The sequence below is a fragment of the Chiloscyllium punctatum genome, chromosome 26, assembly GCF_047496795.1.
Source record: "Chiloscyllium punctatum isolate Juve2018m chromosome 26, sChiPun1.3, whole genome shotgun sequence".
NCBI lineage: Eukaryota > Metazoa > Chordata > Chondrichthyes > Orectolobiformes > Hemiscylliidae > Chiloscyllium > Chiloscyllium punctatum.
The window spans coordinates 45,955,926-45,979,456 of record NC_092764.1 but is presented as its reverse complement, the minus strand read 5'-3'; the positions used below and the strand labels follow the sequence as shown (position 1 = coordinate 45,979,456).

At 40.0% G+C, this 23,531-nt stretch overlaps 1 protein-coding gene across 3 annotated transcripts in view; it reads right to left on the bottom strand.

Annotated features, from left to right (window-relative positions):
* Positions 1–1,066: 1,066 nt before the first annotated feature.
* nkd1 (NKD inhibitor of WNT signaling pathway 1) overlaps positions 1,067–23,531 on the bottom strand; it is a 104,967-nt gene continuing 82,502 nt past the window's right edge. For all 3 annotated transcript variants that reach the window (XM_072547338.1, XM_072547337.1, XM_072547335.1), the window contains 4 exons: positions 13,045–13,183; positions 5,510–5,594; positions 5,048–5,178; positions 1,067–4,172 (listed from right to left, as the gene is read on the bottom strand). In XM_072547338.1, coding sequence (XP_072403439.1) covers positions 3,583–4,172; positions 5,048–5,178; positions 5,510–5,594; positions 13,045–13,183 — 945 coding nt within the window. In that variant the 3' untranslated portion in view covers positions 1,067–3,582. The remainder of the gene's footprint in view (positions 4,173–5,047; positions 5,179–5,509; positions 5,595–13,044; positions 13,184–23,531) is intronic.

The following is a 23,531-nucleotide window of genomic DNA, read 5'->3' as shown; positions in this document are numbered from 1 at the left end:
TACTAAAATGTTAAATCAAAAACAGAAATAGACAAACATATACTAAAACATTAATTATTTTTGTAATTTTTGCTTTTGATCCTTTTGATTCAATCTTTAGAAGTCAAAAATTAATTTCTTTAATCTTTGGTTATATTACCCTTGGTGAATATATGGTTACCCTTTAGCATTAAAATGAACCTGATAAATTAAATTGTCAAAAGTGTTAATTGATTATAATTTATTTATATCTGTAAAATAACTAACTACTTATTACTATGTATAAATTGTAAGTTTTATTTAGGTGAACACAATATTTTTTATGATTCTGATTTTGAATGATTCCTTTCACTTACAATGTAATTTTGCAACAATGACCAATTGCTATAACACAAACTGATCCAGATACAGTTGCAGTCTATTGTAAAGACAAAAGGAAATGGCTGGTTAGGTGTTGAATCCCAGTTGTCTATGGGGATCCCATACTTTTGAAACTTCAATAGAAGCAAGTGACTGGATTCAAAGAAGCAAGTTTGGAACGATTATAATTCATGTCATTCCATTATTTATAGAATATTCTCTTCTCAAAATGAAAAAAAATGTTTTAAATAATGGCACTATGCTAAACAATAACTAGCCTCCAAAATGTAACAAACCTATAAAATCTGGTTCTTAGTAACTATAATTACATCGCAGAACCTTCCATCTCAATGTCTCCCCTCAGAGATACGATGGCCCTCAGGTTTAACCACCATCCCTGACATCTCTAACGAGACAGAAGCCCTGTGATCTGGTAAAGCTATATAATGACTCACAACCAGATTAGCAGTTTGTGTTTTTGATTGGCTTACAGGCCTTGTTTCCAACTTTCCACTTTTCTCACAAGATAAATAATGTAAAAATTTTGCAACTGCGTATGCAATGTTTCTTATTGGGTCTCATGAGGTTCTGCAGAATTGCATTATGTGAGGTTTGCCTTTTTGCTAAAATGGCAGGCAGTCCTACAAGATCAAAACTCACCGGTCTCGAAGGGCCCACAGTGAAATACTGCTGAACATTGCCAAATAATTAGTCTCTGGGACACCGGTTTGTTGATGTGTTCGACTAATTTACCTTTAATGAATAGGGGTTCCGGTTGGCACAGTTTTACTATTAAATAAATAAAGCATTTAATCAAAACCATCTATATATACTATACAAAATACTGAAAAGATATATTCAATTAAAGGGATACCAAAAAAATTATTTCAGAAGGGAACATGAATTGTGTTACACAAGTAGTTTTACAATTGAATGGTACAATATGTAGTAAATGCAAATTTAAACATTGTTCTTGTACATGGCTGTCAGAAAACATTACACATGTTGGGAATGTACACAATGTGTAAAATATACTAGTGGTGGAGACAAGATTGCATTAGACTTAAGTTTGTTAACACAAGATTGCTAATAATTAAAACACTATGACACAAAAATCCAATATGCTTAGCAGACATGTCATTTTCAGTCCAATATATATTTTATAAATACAAAGTATACTTAGGAGGGAAAGACTGCTACATGAGCAGTATTTGTAACGTACCTAGCATCAAGGTACAACTCTGTCTAAGCCCAGATAAATGAAAAAGTTCATGGCCTCCTTAATTCCTTAGTAAATCTGAAAAGGATCCTTGAAATATACTGAAAACGTTTTCTTCAAGGATGCTGTTGCAATGAAACAGTATATTCTTTAAATGTTTTCTTCTATAATTCGTGAGTGGTGATTTCACTGCCCACGGCACCATGCTTTCACGCCTACAGAAATTGGACGTGTCCTTTCATTGATGTGAAAGAAAGCGCAATTCCACACAGCAATTGACTTCTGATGACATTAGAGTAAATGTGAACATGGGGGAACAGACCTACTTCAGTCTGTGTTGTGTATTTCTGCTGTGTCAGTTTAATTGACATAGCTATCTGAACAGACTGCAACAAAGGATAGCTTCCCAAAATCAATTATTATTGGAAATACATCACATGATCTTATCAGTAACAACGGTCTATTGTGTGATTTAAATGCAGTTGTTTCTAAGTTTATTTTGCTGCTTAATACAAGAAAGATTCACTAACCAAATTTGCCTGTAGTAACATATTTCCTATCTGAAAAGGAAGCATTGATATTTATTACTGACCTTTTCCTGGAGTAAAGCTGATTTTTTTCAGGGATATCTTCCTTGCTGTGTGAAAAAGGCTGAACACTTAATCGTCAACAGCAGCATGTAGTGCTTTAGAATTCCTCTGTAGTACATTTAAGATGCTTGCCATAGAATTATCAGGATATCTCACTCATTCACAGCCTTCTTCCATTTGTGCAAAAGACTCACCATAACTATCTCCCAACAGGCTTCTGAATATCACCATTATGGGTGAGGTATCTTCATTTGATTATCTCCTATGCTAGTTCAATAAGATTTAGAGACACTACTTGAAAACTGAAGTTGGTTGCATCAAGTTATGTCCCATCTTCCCTGTGCACCACTCATGAAGAAGTCCATTATCATTCCTTTCAGAAAAGACTTGTATCTCAAAAAATAAAGTCAAACCACAGTTTTAAAAGAAAATGCACCTGAGATAGAATATATACTCGTTAACTTCTCTGAAATGTGTATAGAGCATTGCACCTTCTGTGTAACACGGTCCCATAGCACAGGGTCAATTGTTGTTATGGTGACCTTGAATTTCTCCAGTTGGTGGGATTGGAGTGACAGAATTTGAGTGCTATAACATTGGGGTTAGTTGCATTCATACACATTCTTAGAACTTCCACTGCATAAATATCTCAATTACATGTGAGTGATTACACCCAAGAAGTTAGACAGTAAACCTCCAATCTGTAACACTATGCACTGACTACTGCACAAAGTTTTGAAAATTATGTGCACAGTTTTGACTAACCATTTCACTCCATGTATCATATGTAGTCAGATCAGAAGTAACCTAGGAGGCATGCCACTGTCTTGGATATTTCAAAAGAATTCAAATAGGTGTTCAGTCACAAAACATTCAAATCAACAACTCTTCGCCAGAAAGCAATGAATTTAAACAATCAAATAAACTAAGAAAAAACAATGCACCAATCAGGGCACAAATCTTTCAGAACACTTAGCAGCGTTTCTTTCCTTTAGGCTACATCTCAAAAAGGTAGAAAACAATTTGCCTCCAGAAGGAATAATTAAAACTACAGTATTATAATAACTGTAGAGTTGGCAAATATGGGTAATGTGGAACTTAATACAGAAAATATTTCAAATACAGAAATTTAAATGATACTCTAGACAACACAAAACTTTTACAAAAATTTTACATTTAAACCTCCTGTGGCACATTTTATAGGTTAAAGAAAATAAAATCTGAATTAACACGAGAGGTAGCCAGCTGTTCAAAAGTCTTTTAGTTTCACTTCATCTCATTATTATTCACTGTCAAAGTAATGAACTTTGCATGTTATAATTAACATCAACAATACTGTGTAGACTGAAGGTGATAAAATCCAGTCAGAAATCTCTCCTTCAAATTGAATAGTGTACTTTTTCAGTTCTCATTGAATGCCCTGGTCTTCTCCGCTCATGTCTGATAGAAATGATGGTAGTGGTGATGATGTTCATGGTGGTGGTGATGTTCATGTCTCTGAACAATCCGACCAACATGGCCTTCGTACAGCATAAGAGATGGCAAATCCCTCACATGCTCTTGCTCTACTACTCTTGAAGGGGGCTGAAAGGTTTTATACACTTGATGGCTGTCCTTCGATCTTTGTTTGTGTTTCTTGTGACTCTGTTGATGTTGTTGACCAAGCTGCATGGGTAGATATGGAATATTTGGAGTGACTACAACAGGAGTGGAGGTCAGTGGCATGTAGGGACTCTGTGAAAACTTGTTTTTGCCAACCTTTCCAGCCTGGACCGAAGCCATCATATTTTTGCTCAGGGTTCTCGGCGATTTGACTAAGTGCTTGCTGCTGTCCTGATTACGTAGTCTTTGCTGTAATTCAATCATCCGAGTGTAAGAAGAATGATTAAGGTGACTGTGCCCTCCATCCACAGTTTGACATCTCCTGTGGTGACTGTGCATGACCTCAGGGTCATGGGAACGGGATCTGGCATGTTGAGAAACTTTCACATGACTTTCCTTTCTCGAAGCCACTGGAGGTGAACCTGTGGAATAAACACTTAGATCAGTCCAAAGCTAAAAAATAATTTTTATTATAACAGTCCAAAGCTAAAAAATAATTTTTATTATAACTTCCTAACAATAACTGTACATTAGATCCCAAATTCTTAAACTCTTTTTGCATTTGTTGCTTGCCCTGACTTTAGGCTCTTTTCTAGACAATGCTTGATCCAATTTTTCTGATCAACACTACTCATGAACTATTGCTTGAGGGGTGTAAGTAATAATCTAAAATATACAACCTCCAGGCAATCCTCTTGTGCTGTAAAATGTCTCTTGTTGGTTCATGTAAGCTGAGGTTGAAACTATTTGTACAAGAAGTCCCATCCAACCTGGTGTGGCCACTGGATATCACTGGTCAGACAGACCCATGGAAATAGGCAAAAGAGAGACAGAGATAATGTGGATTGCTGTACTCAGAATCTAGTTGAAAGTGTGGTGCTGGAAAAGCACAGCAGGTCAGGCAGCTTCTGAGGAGCAGCAAAATCGACGTTTTGGGTTACCAGCACCACACTCTCGGCTCTGATCTCCAGCATCTACAGTCCTCACTTTCCCTTAGTTGATCTTGCACTCAGACCCTAGCCCAGACATCTTTCCCAATCTCTAATGTCTAACACTGCACTTGCCCAGAGTACAACAGTACCTGGTTGGCACGGCAGCCAGTCACAAACATGGCAAATAATGCAATGGCCCTTGAAGCATGCAAATCTACTTGTAGCATACAAATGGGGATTGGCTGAAGCAGTCCAGATGATAATTAAAATCCAACCTTAATGTCAAAACATAGAAATAAGTAACCACATATCCCCTGTTAAAGAATTACAATATCTTTTTTCTGTTCTAATTTAGATCCTTGTACCTGGTCCAAATTTTGAGGTGTAGTTTTCTATCCCTGCCAAGTCAAGGTAGTGGTTTCTCCTTTCTATGTTCTCATCCACACAGTGGCGATGGCAGCTATTTTGCTGGGGATGCTGGTCACTGTTGTGACGTCTGAAAAAGAGTAACTTGATGTATATTCATTCCATAAGAAATTTAATCTAGCTGGTGTTCCAGCTGTTTTTCCTTCAGTGTTTGAAGGAAATATTCAACACTTACTAAATTTTACATAAAAATCAACATACATCCTTGTAAATTGTGAACCACTAATGCAAATTACATTTCATATTGTAGGATTATTTCCGTGTACAATAAAGGGTTTGTATAGCAACAAGTGAAGTAAAGATTATTCAACATAATCACAATTACATGCTAATCACAGAGACGATCTAAATGTCAGTAGGTTTAACATTTTGAGAAGATACGGAAGGCTTGTTTTCTTTACCTGAGGGGGGCACGGGTTTTCTTCTCGAAATTCTTTGACTCGTCCACACATTTATTTTCAGTTTTTTGCCATGTGTTGTTAACATCTAAGATGGAGAAAGTCAAAAGAATTAGCTCTTTCACTTCTAAATGAAGTTTATTGTATGACCCAGTATTTACAAGCACAAGAAGTAAAACTAAAATCAGGAATACTGGCAAGAGTGAAGGGCTTTTGCCCGAAACGTCGATTTCGCTGCTCCTTGGATGCTGCCTGAACTGCTGTGCTCTTCCAGCACCACTAATCCAGAAAGAGTGTGGAATTACAGATTCAAGTAGCAAGCCCTGAATTTCTTCCAATCATTTCACCCACCCTCTCCCCATTATGGATCTTAGCTAGAAAACTGTGGTGGTGCTGTATGGAGGCTAGTATGCTTTCTTCAATGGACAAAGTTAAAAATCACAAAACACCAGGTTATAGTCCAACAGGTTTATTTGGAAGCACAGGCTTTCAGAGCGCTGTTCCTTCATCAGGACACTAGTGGTGCAGGATCAAAGGACACATAATTTATAGTAAAAGTGTCATACAACTGATGGAGCGAGAGCAGGGTTAAAGAGTCCAGCAGTCACATACCAGATGTTAGAGACATGCACGAACAGACAACCTTCCTAACAATATGGTGGAAATTATTTTTGAGGTTTTCTACCCTAAACCTGAATCTTTTATCTGGAATCAGAAATTCACCTAGTTCCAATTTAAACATTCAAATGGATTTATTTTAGCTTACTAGGTGGCAGTAGATAGATTGATGCCTATTGATTCTGATTGAATGAACTGAAACCACACACGTATTTATTTTGCAAAGCCCTTTCAAGTTATATTATAGGGCTCTTGTAGCACAGTGATAATGTCCCTACCTCTGAAGCAGGAGGCCACAGTTGGGATCCAATCAGCTCCAAAAGTTGTGATACACATTTGGGAGAGGTGGGGAATTGTAGCCAGGTCTCCTAGCTCAGAGGTAGGGACACTGCCCCAGAATGCACCACAAGAGCCTCACATTAATGCTTAAACAGGGAGTTGAACACTACACCCTCAGATTACAAGTCCTATACTTCACCAGCTGAGCTATCTTGAGCTCTAAACTACAGATCTATGCTTGGCTCAATTGGTACAGCATTCGCATAGAGGCCAGGAGCACAAGCAGAAATGTTGTGCTGAAAGTTCACTGCAAAACTAAAAGTGTGCGCACTGTTAAAGATGACACCATTCAGATGAGACATTATGTTTCATCTGGCTGTCCAAGAACCTTAGTTAGATTTTATCTGGAGTACTAAATCAGAAAGGAGATTAATGCCCTCCAGGGAGATTCAACAAACTTGGTCCCAAGATGGTGGGACTGGTCTATAAAGAGAGATTGGGCAAACTGGACCTGTATACTTTAGAGTTTCAAAGAATGAAAGGTGATCTTGTTAAAATCTACCAAATACTTAAAAGAATAGACAGGTAGTGTTTGGGAGTCTAAAACTAGGAGGCACCATTTAAAATTAATGGGATACCACTTATGGTGGACATAAGGATGTTTTAAAAAAAACTTACAGTTGCCAAATCTTTGGAATTCTCTATCATAGAGAGTTGTGGAGGCTCAGTGTTTGAGTACGTTTACGGTACAGACTGATAGATTTTGGATTACCAGGGTTATGGGGATATAGTGAGCTGAAATATTTGATCAGCCTTGATCCTATTGAATGGTAGGGCAAACTTGACAGGCTAAATGGCCTGTTCTTGTTCCTATATGCCTAAAGCGTGTGCGCAAATGCACTCAGATCCTTCTGCTCCTTCACCCCCTTTAGAATTGTACCTCTTATTTTGGGTTGTCTGTTCACATTATTCCTACTAAAATGTCTCTGCATTGAACTTCTTCAACCTTTCTGCTCACTCCCTCAACTTTTGTAGACCTTCAAAAGGGCATTCAATGTCCTTCTCACAGTTTATAATGCTTCCTAGTTTTGAATCATCCATCAGCTCTGAAATTATCCCTGGCACACCAAGATCTAGATCATTAAGGTACATTAGGAAAATCAAGGGTCTCAATACTGAACCCTGATGAACTCCACTACAAACCTTCCTGCACCCCCCAAAAAAATCCAATGACCATATGATGTGTGAAAATGTGATAATGCTGCAATACAAATGAGAATCTCCTTTGTTCTCTCAAATCCATATACTTTCCCCATAATGGAGATCATAACTGCATCCAATCATAATACTAGGTAATGTGCTAGTCTCACTGTTTTAAATTTTCATAGAATTCTGCACATATTAAATTTAATTAGCATAACAAACTTTGTCCTGCATTACTTGCTAATTTCAATCTTTGTTCACATTACACGTTACTTGATTGGATGTATCTTTCGTTTCATGGGTTGCTTTTTTCAATGCACCCAAAGTCCTATCCAGTTACAAAAATCTATCTTTGCTCGACTTTGACTACCAGGCTCCTGAAACACGCTACTCTTTTCTAAAAGAAGGATTTAACAAATCTTTCATTATATTTGCATATTTTGTACATTTTTAAAAATCACTTAATTCATAATTCAGTTGCTTCAAATGATTTTTAATAAATTTGCTCAAACCCCTTGTTCACAGGCCACAATTAGTACCATTGAGTAACTTGAAATTATTTGCTTTATAATAAACACCAATACTTTTCCTCTCATGCTGAGTGGCCTGTACATCAGGGGTTACATTTTATATGTTTTCTTTATGAAATATTGGAGCCTAAGCTATTTTCTGACCATTTATTACCTCTGTACTTAATAAACTTCCAAAAAAAAACACTTACAACTCTCTTTACCTCCAGTCCCACTTCCTTCAGTTCTCTTGGAAACATTCCATCTGGGCCTGTTCTCTTGCAAATATCAGGGTTTTGTGTTGTTTTTCAAATAACTTTTTTCGCAATCTCTGATTTTATCCACAAATCAAATAAATCAGCTCTTTCCAATCATTGGAAAGAGTTCTCCACTGAAACATGCAAAAAACTTCCAACAACTTTATTTTCTCCTACATTTTCTTACTTGTTAGTTTCAGTAAGGCACTTCCACTTCAATACAATACCTCGCATTTTTCAGACACACAAAAAAAAACTTGTTTCATCAGTACCTCCTGCAAGTTCTTCTCCAAATACTTAAATTCTGGACTATCAGTGAGATATTGGATTATTAGCAAACCTTTTTTGGTGCTTCAACTGAACTTGAGGCTTCAACTGAACTTGAGGCTTCAAAATAGCATGTGTCATGCACACGTGGAGTGAATTTCACCTTAATACCATCTCATTGAATATGCTAATACACCTGCAGTAAACATTTTCCAGAAATGTACAAAGCAGATAGTTGATACTAATCAGCATATAACGTTGATTTTACATTAATGATGCCTTTCTGGAGCTCAGTGCTCCAATGAGCATCCTCAACAGTCATGGCTGGACTGATGCTTTATTTCAAAAATAAATATCTACGAGATTGAGAATGAAAAAAAGAGGTCATGCAAAGCAGCACAAGCTGCTGGAAGGGGTGGGGATAGGGCCATTGCTAGAGTTCTCAAAAGAGGAACAAGTCAGTCCAAGGATGCAATTCTCCTTCCTGAACATCACCACAGAACAAGAGAGGAGTTTTGGTTTTAGTAAATTCAAATTTTCCTGGAATACGTAATCAAGTAGGGTCAAGTGGGAATGCTGAGCCCCAAAACTGAAATTTCACAGTAAGGAATTGTCAATGATCATGCAAGGGACTATTACCATGAACTTTAATGGGTTAGGCCCTGTTCCAGGCTGCATTAAAGGACAGTTACAACACCTACAGTTTCCTATTTATATTTTGATCATGGGATATGGATTTCACTGGCAAGATCAGCATTTGTTGCCTATTCCTAAATGTCCTTGAATCGAATGGCTTATTCGGCTATCTCTGAGGACACAAAAACAGAAATTGCTATAAAAACTCAGCAGGTCTGACAGCATCTGTGGATAGAAATCAAGGTTAACATTTCGGTTGAGTGACCATTTAATAGTTTTAAGGTGACTGGGAAATATTTAAAAGGGACTTGAGGGGCAGCTTGTTCTACACAAAGTAGATAGAACAAACTGACAGAGGAAGTGGTAGATGCAGGTACAGTTAAGACATTTGGACAGATACATGAATAGGAAAGGTTCAGATGAATATGGGTCAAACGTAGGCAAATGGGACTAGTTCAGTTTAAGAAACTTAGTCTGCATGGTCAAATTGAGTTCTGAGGAAAGGCCATTGGACCTGAAATGTTAACTTTGATCTCTCTCCACAGATGCTGCCAGACCACTGAGATTTTCCAGCAATTTCAGTTTTTGTTTCTGATTTCTAGCATGCACAGTCCTTTTGGTTTTTACTCCTGAGGACGGTGAAGAGTCAGCTACTATACTGTGGGTCTGCAGTCACATATCGACCAGACCAGGTAAGGACAGTAAATTTCCTTCCTCAAGGATATTACTGAAACAAACTGTTTTTTATGTCAGCTTTTAACTAATGTTTTTGAAATCAAAGCTGAATTCAAATTTCACCAGGTATCACAGGTGGGATTTGAACTCATATAACCAGAACATTAGAGTAGGCCACTGGATTACCAGTGCAGTGACAATACTACTACACCACTGAACAGACAATCTCTTATGCAATAAAGTATTCTAACAAAGGTTCCCCATAGGTTGGAAGGCCATGTGACAAGCTAAAGACCCCAGCAGCTGCACATAAGTCAATCCATTTACGTTATTATACATGTAAAGCCATGCCAAAAACAAAATTGAAAGAGATGTACACTTAACTGAATCACTTAACTGAATTCTAAAAAGAATCAGAGGGGGCATTAGAGGCAATTTCATTTAATTCCCTCTCCTACCAGAAACAAATAGGCCAAGCAAGCACCAAGATGGCAGATTTCCCCATGGTTCAAGGTGTCACCCAGTGCATTCAAATCACTTGGTCATGCCACATCTCAACTCTACCTTCAACTGGAAACAACAGGGATTGTACTCACTAGCATTCAGCTGATAACTGGCCATAGGTTGCAAGTTTAATGTATTTTAGGGAAGGAAAACTGCTGTCCTTCCCTGAGAGTACTGAGTATAGTTCTGGCTGCCCCCATTATAGGAAGGATGTCATTAAACTAAAAAGATTGCAAAACAGATTTACAAGATGTTACTGAGACTGGAGTGTTTGAGTTACAAGGAGAGGCTGGATAGGGTGGGATTTATTCCCCCCTAGAGTGCAGGAGGTAGAGGGCTGACCAAATGATGGTTTACAAAATCATGAGGAGTATAGCTAAGGTGAATAGCCAAGGCTTTTTCCCGCAGGGTACGGGAATCCAAAACTAGAGGGTATAAGGTTTAAGGTGAGAGGGGAAAGATTTAAAAAGCGGCCTGAGGGGCAACTTTTTTTACAAAATAAAATGTGGAACAAGCTGCCAGGAAGAAGAGGTAGGTGCAGGTACAGTCACAACATTTAAAAGACATTTGGACAGGTACATGAATAGGAAAGGTTTAGATGAATGTTGGTCAAACATAGGCAAATGGGACTAGTTCAGTTTAAGAAAACTAGTCTGCACAGTTGAGTCAGGCCGAAGGGTCTATTTGCATACTGGACGATTTTACCTGGCCTACACATGACTCTAGGCCCACAGCAATGTGACTGGCTGTTAACTGCCCCTCTGCACTACTTGGGATGGACAATAAATGGCAGCCTAGCCACCAACACCCACATCCCATGAAAATGCAGACCAAAGCCTGCCATCCTCACAGCAGTCAGAATGCCTTCAAGTCTGTGGAAGCTCACTGTGCCAGCTGCATTTTTTTCATTACAGTGAACTAAAAGATGAGTACAAGGTGTGGAGAATGGTCACTGATGACCTGGCTCAAGATTCATTCAAGCAAACCACACAGATGGGTGCTGCCTGCTGTATACAATGCAAGCCACATTTTCACATTGTGAGACAGATCAGACCACTGGCGTTTTGAAACAATGTGTCAACTACTTGTTCTACACTACAGGAGTTGGACATTGTCCTTTGAGGCATACAGAGCATGAGGGAGCACAGGCAAGAGAGCACACAAGATTCCAGATCTGCTGTCACAAATCTATATGTCTTCCCTTTTGCTTTGGGCGAGGGTAAGTAGGGAAGATGGTATAAGCATTAGTGAGATACTTATATCATCTCACTATGATGGGTAGTGAGATGGTACAGCATGGGGCTTGATGGGAGGTGGACACTGCCTCAATCCAGCTAGCAATCTCCAACCAGGCAGCATGGTCTAGTGTTGTTGCCGCCACTGCTGGACTTGAGGGAAGGGGAAGTAACAAGTCGGCACCAGCCCTCCCAGCAGAACCTTTGGGACCCTGCCCACAAGGCGGGCCATCAACTTCCCCCGATCTACCAATTCCAGGGTAAATGTCAGGAACTATGCAGGGTAGACTGACTGTCCAGGCGTACAACAGACAGTTAAAGATTGTCCACGCTAAGGGATGCCAATGAATTCTGGGATATTTGCTGAGTGGATATTGTTCCTGGACAGAACATGGTAAGGTGGGCTGGACATCAGACTTGAGAGATGTTATTGGGGTATAGTATGTAGTTAATGAGGAGAGTTTGGTCATGGAGAAAACTCACTGGATATCACAACGAGAACAAGACCAGACGACTTGGTAAGACTCGCAGTTAGCCCAAAAAACATAAAACTCAGCCCAGATGGTTGATAAAAGGAGGCATTTTAAGAATGGCAACCATAATTAGTAAAGCGCCAAAGATCAGCACTGGATCCACAACTATTACAATTTACATGAGTGACTTGGATGACAGAAGTGAATATATGATCGATAGGTTTGCAGATGACAAAATAGATGGGAAGGCAAGTGGTGAGGATGACAAGTTGAGGGGGTAAAAATTCAACAGAAAGAATATATTGTAGGAAAATGTGAGGTTATGCACTTTTGCAGGAAGAATGGAGGAGCTGTATATTATTTAAATACAGAAAGCTGCCTCACTGAGGGACTTGGGAGCCTGGCAGCAGTCTGTGCATTATACAAAAGATGCACAAGTGAAGTACACATGGTGATCCCTACACCCAGTTTTGAGTCTACATTTGAACGGACTACATTTTTAGCCATTTAAATTAACTGCACGCAGTATTACATTCCTGCATCTTGAAAGACTTAATTAATATTTAAAATATTAAGTTGGGGGGGGTGCAGGAAGAGGAGATTTCAGAGCACGCTTCTTTGTATGCAACTCCCTCACAAATTGAGAGCTCTGCAGAACAGAATATATTGGCCTCATTACATAACTGTTGAAGCAACAATGAATCTAAACCTTTACAACGATTGCTTACAATCTATTTAACTGAAAGTGGTATTTTCACTAAGATCTGTCTATTTAAATTGAGTGTTTTGAGAGAGAGAGTTCTGGGAATTCACATTATATAACCCTTCATTTGCAAATAAGTTCAACAAACTAGTAGGATAATCTTTCGCATCCAAACTGACCTGTTTGATTGCCTTTATTTTTCTGGCTTGCATCAGGTGTCACAGTTAGCTTTACCCGCAATGTCTTACTGGAACTTGGTGAGTGGTTCACAGATGCATCGACCACCTCATAGATTGTGTGCAGAAGACTAGTGATATCCTGCAAAGGTAGTAAAACAAAAGTGGTACAGTATTTTATCAACATAGCTCCTTCCAAAAATGCAGACTTTTACAAATTAAGCTCTGTTGAGAGTTTTTATAGCTTATGCAAGACATTTATAAAAGCTAAAATTAAATACAGAAGAAAATGAGCAGTCAGAAAGCAAGATGTTAACTTGAATGCTATGAAACCTAACAAAATAACCTGACAGGATCACTTCAATCTCAGAAAAGTATTCTCTATTGATCAAGGCAAAATTCCCAGTTTCCACCACTTTACCCTTTGAATGAGACTGTCAATTAAAGGCCAACCTTAGCTATGAACTCAAAATAAAAGGCCTAACTTCACTCAGTACTATGTTAGTCAAAGACAGCACTGCTGAAAGAACAAACAAATACATCTTATTCATACCAACAATAAATATGCCAGTTTTCATGTAGGAAAGAAAAGAGAAGGCAATGCAATATTGGATTCTTCATCTCTGGTCAATTAAGAATGACAACACTGACAGAGTCATGTTGGGATGGAATCTTCCCCAGGACATCATCTACACTGGAAGCAAGCCTGAAGAGCAGGTCAATTCTGGCCGGGGGTGGATTGAGATTCCTTGCACAATCACACTAATCTCACCTCATTCAGGATGGGTGTGAGCTTCAGCCCACATTGAACAATGAATTCTCAGGAGCAGGCAGGACCTTCTCGGCCTAGAAGGGACCAGACACAATAATATTGTGGACAACCAATAGCTCAGTGAAAGCCTGGAGGATCACTCAGCCCTATGCTAGTCACCTCCACTCATCCACTTAGAGGAAACTTCAGTCTGCTGTGGTCAGATGTGCAGACACATGGTGAGAGATTGTTGGAGATGGTGAACTATATCTAGCCGGAAACTGATTCTTTGCTTCTCCAATCGAGGTGCCAACAGAAATAAAAGGAGGGGAGGTTGCAGCATTCCCCAGTTCTACTCTGCCCTCTATTTCCACCCCACCACTTCACAGACTGAGTTCTCCTGAAATGGAGGCCAGTGTTCATGGTCAGAAGTTGTTGGACTCAACACTGACTCCTGTTCAACATTTGAGTTCAACGATTCATAGCCTGAACTGCATTTTGATTTCACCTACTTCTCCACTCTGTTTCATTTGTATGTGATCACTCTCAACAAGGATCATTGACTTTTTCACTATTCATATCTAAAATTAATGCAGATTCTTGAACTATATCTGTATTCTCATTCCACTGGCACTCCCTTTGTCTTTTGCTCTGGACACCATCATCATCTTGCCCCTCCCCTTTTGGCAACTACATCAAAATGAATTATTTTCCAGGCCTGTTCAGTTCTGAAAAAGTTATACTAGACTCTCCTCTCTCCACAGATGCCTCCAGATCTGCTGAGCTTCTCCAGCACTGTTTTATTTCACAACTCCAGCTGACTTGCTTTAATTGGCAGTAAGACAGTATGTGGCTTTCAAGAAAAAATATATTTAGGCTTGCTCTAGGCTAGGTCCATAATGGAACTTCTCTCCAGAAGCCTGAGATCACCGCAGTACACAGTGTTGTTCACGTACAGTTGAGTGCAATTAATGCAAAGACTAGTTTCTCTATACACAGCTTGACTAAAGCAAATGAATATATTACCAGCAGAACCCAAGTTAAGCAGGATGCTACAGTTAATGAAACAGAAAGAAATACATCATAAGAATCCGACGAAGCATGTCTCAAATAACAAGCAGCAGACTTCCAACAACCAGGTGCTTTAAAAAAAATCTTAAACAGTAGAACAGTTGTCCATAGCTCTGTCAGACTGGAATATGTCTGCACTACCATTTCCATGAGGCTGTTTGCCTTTGTCTTACCAACTCACTGGCCTCTTTCTGTCTCTAAGTGACCCCTTGTCCCATGTCACAATCATTGATTGCCCATTCCTCATTAGAGGAGACATCACCATTTCTTCCTCTCTTAAGGCGGCTTTCTTTGAGTTCGGATTCATAATACATTGGGGCCAACATTGGGGAAGGATGTTCTAATGGCACAGGCTCCACTAGAGTCCTGGAATATTGCATAACTAGGGCTGTGGATCGGGCTTTAAACTAAATAGTGGGGTGGGTAGGTTCAGTTGCATGGAAAACTATAGGAAAAGTCAAAAAGGGGGCAGGGGAGGGGATAGGTGGGGGGAATGGCTTAAAAGGTTAAAGTTTCCACAACAAGTAATAAGATAGAGAAAATGGAATGGGTCAGGAATCTAACATTCGGCACAGCAGAGAAGGGGAAATCTTTGAGGGGGAAAAGGGAAAAGCAGCTGTGAAAAGGAAAAAAAAAGACCCTGTTGTGAGTTTTGAACAGGCTTCTTAGAAGTCATCAGGATGTGGGAAAGAAAGTAAATGAGGAGAAAGAAACGGCATGCAGAAAGACACTATTACAATAATCATGGGGCGGGGGACTTCAATATATAGGTGAATTGGAAAATGAGGTTGGTAGTGTATTTCAAGAAAAGGAATTCATAGAATGACTACGAGGTGGATTTTTGGATACAGCCCACTAAGGAACAGGCAGTCCTGGATTTGAATATGTGTAATGAAGCAGACTTGATTGGGAGCTTAAGGTGAAAGAACCTCTAGGGGGCAGTGATCATCACATGATGGAATTCACCCTGCAGTTTGAGAGGGAGAATCTGGAATCAGGTATAATGGTGTTACAAATGAGTAAAAGGTAACTACAAAGGCATGGAGGAGGAGCTGGTCAGAGTTGATTGGAAGGGAAGCCTAGTAATGAAGACAGAGGAGCAGCAATGACATGAGTTTCTGGGGATTTTTCGGGAGGCACAGAGAAATTCATCCTGAAGAAGAAGAAGAAGAAGAAGAAGAAGAAGAAGAAGAAGAAGAAGAAGAAGAAGAAGAAGAAGAAGAAGAAGAAGAAGAAGAAGAAGAAGAAGAAGAAGAAGAAGAAGAAGAAGAAGAAGAAGAAGAAGAAGAAGAAGAAGAAGAAGAAGAAGAAGAAGAAGAAGAGGCAACTATGGCTGATAAGGGAAGACAGCATAACAGAAAAGAAAAAAAAAATACAATGCGGTGAAGATTATTGGGAAGCCAAAGGATTGGCAGCCTTTAAAAAAATGCAGAGAATACCTGAAAAAGCAAGGAGGTAGGAGATGAAATGAGAGAGTAAGCCAGCTAGTGACATAAATAAAACTCTTGTAATCTTGTTTAAAGTTTTCTAAAAAAGAAAGAGAGACAGAGTGGGCATTGGACTGTGGAAAATGAGGCTGGAGAAGTAGTAATGAAGCAAAGAAAAAAGGAACTGAATAGGTACTTTGCATCAGTTATCACATTGGAAGATACCAGCAGCATATCAAGAATTCAAGAGGCACAGGTGAGTGTAGTGACCATCACTAAGGAAAGGCGCTGGGGAAGCTGAAAGATGTGAAGGTGGATAAATCACCCAGACCAGAGGGACTCTGGCCAAACATTCTGAAGGAGATAGCTGTCAAGATTGTAGAAGCCATTGGTGGTGACTTTTCATGGATCACTGGAGGCAGAGAGGATCCCAGAGGACTGGAAAATGGCTAATGTAACACCCCTGTTCAAGAAGGAAGGCAGGTAGAAGACATGAAACTAATGGTTGTTGTCTGACCTCAATAGTTGGTAGAACTTTAGGTGGAGGTGCGAGTTATCCCTCATTCTCCGGCTGATAAACTGAACAGGTGTACTCAAATCTGAACAGTTGCACGTTGGGGAATGGAATGCTTTTCTGTTCAAAAACAACTTGAACGGCAATGTGTGCACACACACACACAATCAGGAGGAGCACCTTTATGTGAAAACTGCGGTTACAGCAAACCCCATTGTCTTGGCTGCCTGGCTCTTTGTATGAAAAGGACAATTCCTGGGATTTTCCAAGTGGAGTATCAGTGACCTCCTGTATGTACTTGTAAGGAGTCACTGACATCCTCAGTGAAGCCCTGAAATAAGCCACTTACAAAGAAGCTGGGGGGGGCGGCAGTGGCAAAGGCGAAGTGTCTAACAAGGCAACTGGTGTGCAACTGCCTCTCAGTCCTTGCAGGCACAGATCCTTATCCAAGAGCTGCTATATACATGACACCACTGTGATGAATTCAAAGATAGCTGCAGTGACACCTGAAGATGTTGGCGAGTGTTCGTCAACAATGTGGTTGGCTGGATCTTGTTTCGCTACTGTCTATGCTGCTTCTTTATCCTGTTCCTTCTCAGCTACACAGTGGTCAGAGAGGGGAAGGGTCATTGTCTGCAACTCTACTGTCAGTTTCAGGAACTCTGTGGTTTACAGTGGATTGATCCATATGGTCATAATTTTCTTGGATGTCTGCTGTTCAATCCTGCTTCATTATGTCACCACTAAACCGTTAACACAGTGTGTGTGTCCTCCCCTCGCCTCCTCCACACACCGTCAGATCCAACTGATGTGGCCTCACAGGACACCTCCTTGTGGCAAAATATACGTATGTGTGGACACAATATGTACTGTTTGGAGCATGTAAAACAAGACTGTGCACTTTCTCCTGGACACAGCAGTGAGTTTCCCTTCAGCAAGGGTGGAACTCAACTGTAGTCACCTTGCTTTGAGATGAAAGTCCTGTCACCCACTCTCCTTATCCACCACAAATCCCTAGACAGGAAACTACTGCTTTCCGTCCTGAGAACTTGCGTTCTGCCATCTGGCTCCCTTAAGGCTTGAATCTTTCTCCCTTGCTCCACAGTGCTGCCATAGATTGAACATGATGAGGTACCCAACAGCCCTCAATTGTGCCTAATTGCCAGTGTGAGATCTGCTGGAATGCAGTGCCATGACCTCTGTAGTAATGCTGGTTCACTTGGAGTTGAACCCAGCCTAATGTGGTTTTCCAGCCTTTGGATTGATCATTTATAGGATTCCCTCATCAATTCAACCAAAGAAAATCCAAGCATTAACCCCACGCACTGGGGAAAAAAACCTCTTCCCTCTTTGGATGCTGCTTTTTCAACACTGATTGCCACTTCCTTGTACAGAAATAGTTTGTTTCACTTTTACTGAGATAAACATGCCTGATCCTCCCTGTGTAACCCATCAATCTTTTTTTCTTCCAGACACACTGCCTTGATTCCTATTATCTGTTAACCTAGAACTTCCTGCTTTTCCATTGATCCTAGTCTTGTCAGTGTTATTTTTCCTGTTCTCTCAGTCCTCCCTTGCAGAGTCCTGACCCTGATCCTGCCCATTCTTCAAGTGACCCGCACACTTTGGGTGACTGATTTCCCAAACCCTCCAGCTCACTGGATCAATCAGGCACTGAAGAGCTGACTGACAAGCTTCTTGGCGAATCACAAGAAATCACTGAAGAACCGCCTTGCCAAAAGTTGCCAACCACAGGCCAATGGTTTCTGGTTCCTGGAAGTTGCCATTGGATTTATGAAGTTTTAGGAATTTAAACAGCAAAACTTTTCTTTTGGGGTTTTGTAGGGGTAGACGTCTCAGGGAGGGTCTGGCCCAGATTTAGGAGAAAGTGAGGACTGCAGATGCTGGAGATCAGAGCTGATCTCCAGGAATGAAGAAGGGCTCATGCCCGAAACGTCGATTCTCCTGCTCCTTGGATGCTGCCTGACCTGCTGCGCTTTTCCAGCAACACATTTTCAGCTCTGGCCCAGATTTACCCCAGTTTTGGGAAAACAGGCCTGCCCCACAAGCTGGCTGACAGGAACTTGGAGCCAGCCTCTCTCAAACCCCAGGAGAAAGTGAGGACTGCAGATGCTGGAGATCAGAGTTGAGAGTGTGGTGCTGAAAAAGCACAGCAGGTCAGACAGCATCTGAGGCACAGGAGAATCGACGTTTCGAACTCCTAGTGAAGGGCTTATGCCTGAAACATCGCTTCTCCTGCTCCTCTGCTGCTGCCTGACCTGCTGCGTCTTTCCAGCACCACATTCTCGACTCTCTCAAACCCCAGCCGAGAGAGGAGATAATTGGCCTGGTGAGAACTTGAGCCCCCTAGGTCACTAGGACCCCCTAGGTCTTAATGGAGACATGGCAGGTCAAGGAGGTCACCAGTCAACATTTTTGCCCAGCACTTAAATACAATAGCATTAGGGAGACAAGGAAGGGGCAACTCACTCAATTATTTGCCTTTTCATTGCCACCTCTTGGTAAGTGATTAATGTGCTCTGCAACTAAGAACATCAACCGGTCTTTTAAGATTGGGTAGCCTTGTTGCAACAGTTTATTCTGCCACTGAGATTCTGAAATTTGGACCCTTGCCCAGTTAAAGGTCCCCTGCCTGCCTAACTTGTCACCTTGGCTCAAACCAGAAAATTCTGGTTTACAAAGTTGGGTGTCACAGGACAGGTTGCGACTTGTTGAGCAAGAATTTCTCTAGTAACTGTATGCAATGAATCTACAATGTTAGAAATAGTCATGAAATACAAGATTGTACATCACAACCAGAGGAATTCTTACCCATAGTAAGGGTAGGATCAAGACTGATTGCAATGTCCAGAGTGTGCTGGCAGTAAGTAACTAGCTTCATAAGAGAACAGCCATTTAGGTGTGACACACAGATTGCTGCTCAGTTATGGAGTGCAAGATTGAATCGTCTCTAAATGCTGACAATTAAAATTTTAATGGTTTGAACAGCAAAGTAAATTTAGTGTTATATGTACATTTCATGAAATAGCCACTTAAGCCATCTTTTTAAGCTGATGACAGCTGTTCTTACAGCACTGCAGATCATAATCTCACAAAGAGAATTTAATTAACACAAAATATTTATAATGCAGACTGCGAAAGAACCCCTTACCAGAATGTTTGATCTGGGAGTATGTCTTTATATTCAAGTGATCAAATACAAGATTAGCAGTATAATGCTGGGAGCACTAGACCAGTTACAAAATGCAGGTGCTAGAGCAGACCTGGGCATTTTACGGCCCATGGGCCATATCCGGCCCTTTGGTCACTCCTGTCCGGCCCACATGAGGTCAGTCTTAAATTAGAACACAAATGAAAAAGTATTTACGCTATGCACGCAATACAACTGTGTTGCTTTTGTTTTTAAAAGGATGCATTTTATTTACGTATGGACGCACATGCGCGCGTATATGCGTGCGTGCATGAACAGTTAAAAGTGATGCTTGCTGGCTAGCCCTCAAAATGTCAGCTTAAGCCCAAAACAGACTGGATTTTTCTCACTAAACAAGTAAAATGAACTGAAAAACATCAAAAGCACTTATTGCTTTTTGTATAGAGTTGTTTGTTGTTTGTAATACTGAACAATAATGAAAGAACTTTTCATTATTGGTTTGTGAGATTAACATGTTAAAAAATGAAATACTGTTTATTTCTTCTATATTTGACCTACTCCACAATTTCATATCTTTATTGTAACAGAACAGCCTTATTCTTTTGATTATAAGTTTCAGTGCAAAACTATATAATTTAGTACTTTTTACAATGGGAGAATTAATACCGTGCAGAATTATGTTCAACTTATTGTTGGTTCGGCCCACCAACATAACTCAGGTTTCTCATGTGGCCCCTTGGAAGAATTAATTGCCCACCCCTGTGCTAGAGGATCATGTCAAACATCACAGTGAAAGAACTATTCACAGTGAAAAGTACTATTTTGTCCTTCATAATGCATACTTTTACATCCCAGTATCTTGATGCTGCACTGTTCAAACAACCCACAGGCCATGAGTAGGACTGCAAAAAGGTACAAGTCTGGTTAAATATTTTTTATTAGAAAATACAGGTAGCATCATGAAAGTGATGCTGGAATTATTCCTCATTGCCTCCTTAACAATCAATCAATAGTGCCAAACCAATTGAGAAAAGCAGCATTCATCTTTAGGAATTGCAACTTTCTTCCCAGGAAAAGTGACAAAGCTTTCAGATGTACAATATCTTCAAAGTGTTCTCATCATAATATAAGATTTAGATTTGGTATTATACTAAAAATACACACACAAGGCTTCATCTGCTTCTAATTTATAAACCTTTTAATTTTACAACAAATTATGCTATAGTTACATGCAAATAAGCAGGCAATTTTAGTAAGCAAAAGATTTAAAACGTTTTTAAGAAACACAGCAGTAAAACTTTCTGGATCAAACAAATTGGATTTAATAACTTTGGCTCCCAGTATTTTATGGAGGTCCCTGTGAAGGTAATTACAGCATAACTAATGATTCTCAACAGACTATAAAAGCAACATCAGTTAGGCCTTCAAAAGCTTCCAAAATAAAGAGTAGCACTGAATGAGATTACCTGTTAGTTTTTAAATTCACAAAGCCTAGCAATTTATCTTGGAACATAACAAAGCATTGCAAAATACTTTTAATTGGTATTATTCTACAAAGATGATGTTTCCTAATTAATCTTCCAGGAGACTAATCTTCCCAGTGCTCCTTTTGCTTCCCAGATTAGTAAACGAATCTTCTAAAAAAAAACGTAATTTAGATAAACCTTATTAATCAAAAACCTTTAAACTGTAAAATGCACTGTCTTAAACAAAAGAAAGTGTGTAACAAAGCTTCATTCTTCATGAAAATGTGAAGGAATGTGGATGCTGGAAGTCTGACCTAAAACTAAATACGCCACCAATGCTCAGCAGGTCATGCAGCATCTGTAGAAGGGGACGGGGCACCATTTCAAGATCTAGAACCCTTCTTCAGAACTAGACAAAGAAAGAACAGATTTTAAGCAAGTGCAGAGATGGGAATAGGGAGCTAGACAGAAAAGAACAAAAATGACGGTACATGAGACAAATTAAAAGCTGGATTTTCCCAGGACAATGCAGAATGGGATAGCAGGTAAGAGGCAGCAAGGTGAGTGACATTTTGCAGTCTTCCTAGCATTCTGTCACCAGTAGGATTATACCTGCATGTGCAAAGGCAGTCAGTTCACTAGAGAGAGCGAGAGAGAGCGCATGCACAATTGAAATTATGTGAACCCAGAGACTGGGAGTGAGCAGACAGATGCACACACCCCTCCTATACAAAAATCTATCCAGATACCATGTCTGGAGACAAGGAAAACCCAGGTTGAAAGACAAAGGAATCTCACTTTTAACTCCCAATGTCTTGTGTGTATGGTGCTGGAGGAGAACACAAGGTCAACTTTACTTCAACCCAACTCATTAGTTTGGCCCAGGTCCCCTCCCCCTTCCACAATGGGCAGAACCTTGCGACCTCAAGTTTTTCTTCTCAAGCAAATAACACAAAATACGGTTTTGTTAGTTTGCTCTATTGCTCGGTAATTTTCTAAAGTAATCTTTGGTAATTTCCTAGCATGGTTTGTCTTGGCATTCTTTGTTCATGCCTCAATTGTGTTTCTCAATCCTTGTTTTGTGGGTCGGACCTTACCGTTCCAAAACGTGCTTTTTAATCCCGTGTGAGGAGAAAATTGAAATGTGACTCCTCGTGCAAAAGGTTGGAACTCCTTGTTCTGAGGGGCACCTTAACAAAGGGAAATTTTGAAAGGTGCTACCCTCACCCCTTAACAGGTGGTCTCAGAACTCCCAAAGATACATTATAAGGACCAGTGCAAATTATCCATCCATCTCAAATATATGGTCATTTGTTTGGGAAACTGTTACTCTGCACCCAAAAATCTCAGGTTCTGCTGAAACTGATCCAAACTGGCCACTACCAGCAGTTCTCTGGAATGAGAAACAGCCAGAATATTTTACATGTTTGTTTCCTAATTCAGGCAACCAAGAACTTCTGGGATATTTTCACTGAGATGCACAATCTACTCAAGACAAAACCAACGCAAAAATGACTCACAGTCAGCCTCAAGGTATCACTTATTTAACTGCACCAGTGCCTTTGTTCTGGTAGCAATTTTCTAAATATCTGTTGGAGAAGGCTCAACAGATATTTCAAACAGAATAAACATCTTTTCAAATATGTACATATAAGGCTGATCAAGAGCTTGCCTAATAAGTGTTGGCAACATGATTCAGCTGCAATATCATGACAGAAAAACATGGCCCATTACCTTATTTTCCACCTCAATGAGAGATTAGATTAGATTCCCTAAAGTGTGGAAACAGGCCTTCGGCCCAACAAGTCCAGACCAACCCTCTGAAGAGTAACCCGCCCAGACTAATTTCCCTACATTTATCCCTGACTAATGCACCTAACACTATGGACAATTTAACTTGGCCAATTCACCTAACCTGCACATTTTTGGACTGTGGGAGGAAACCAGAGCATCCGGAGGAATCCCACACAGATACAGGGAGAATACGCAAACTTCACACAGACATTCGCCCAAGGCCGGTATCGAAGCCAGGTCCCTGGCACTGTGAGGTAACCACAGAGCCACCGTGCTTCATTCCTTGGCTGCTAGA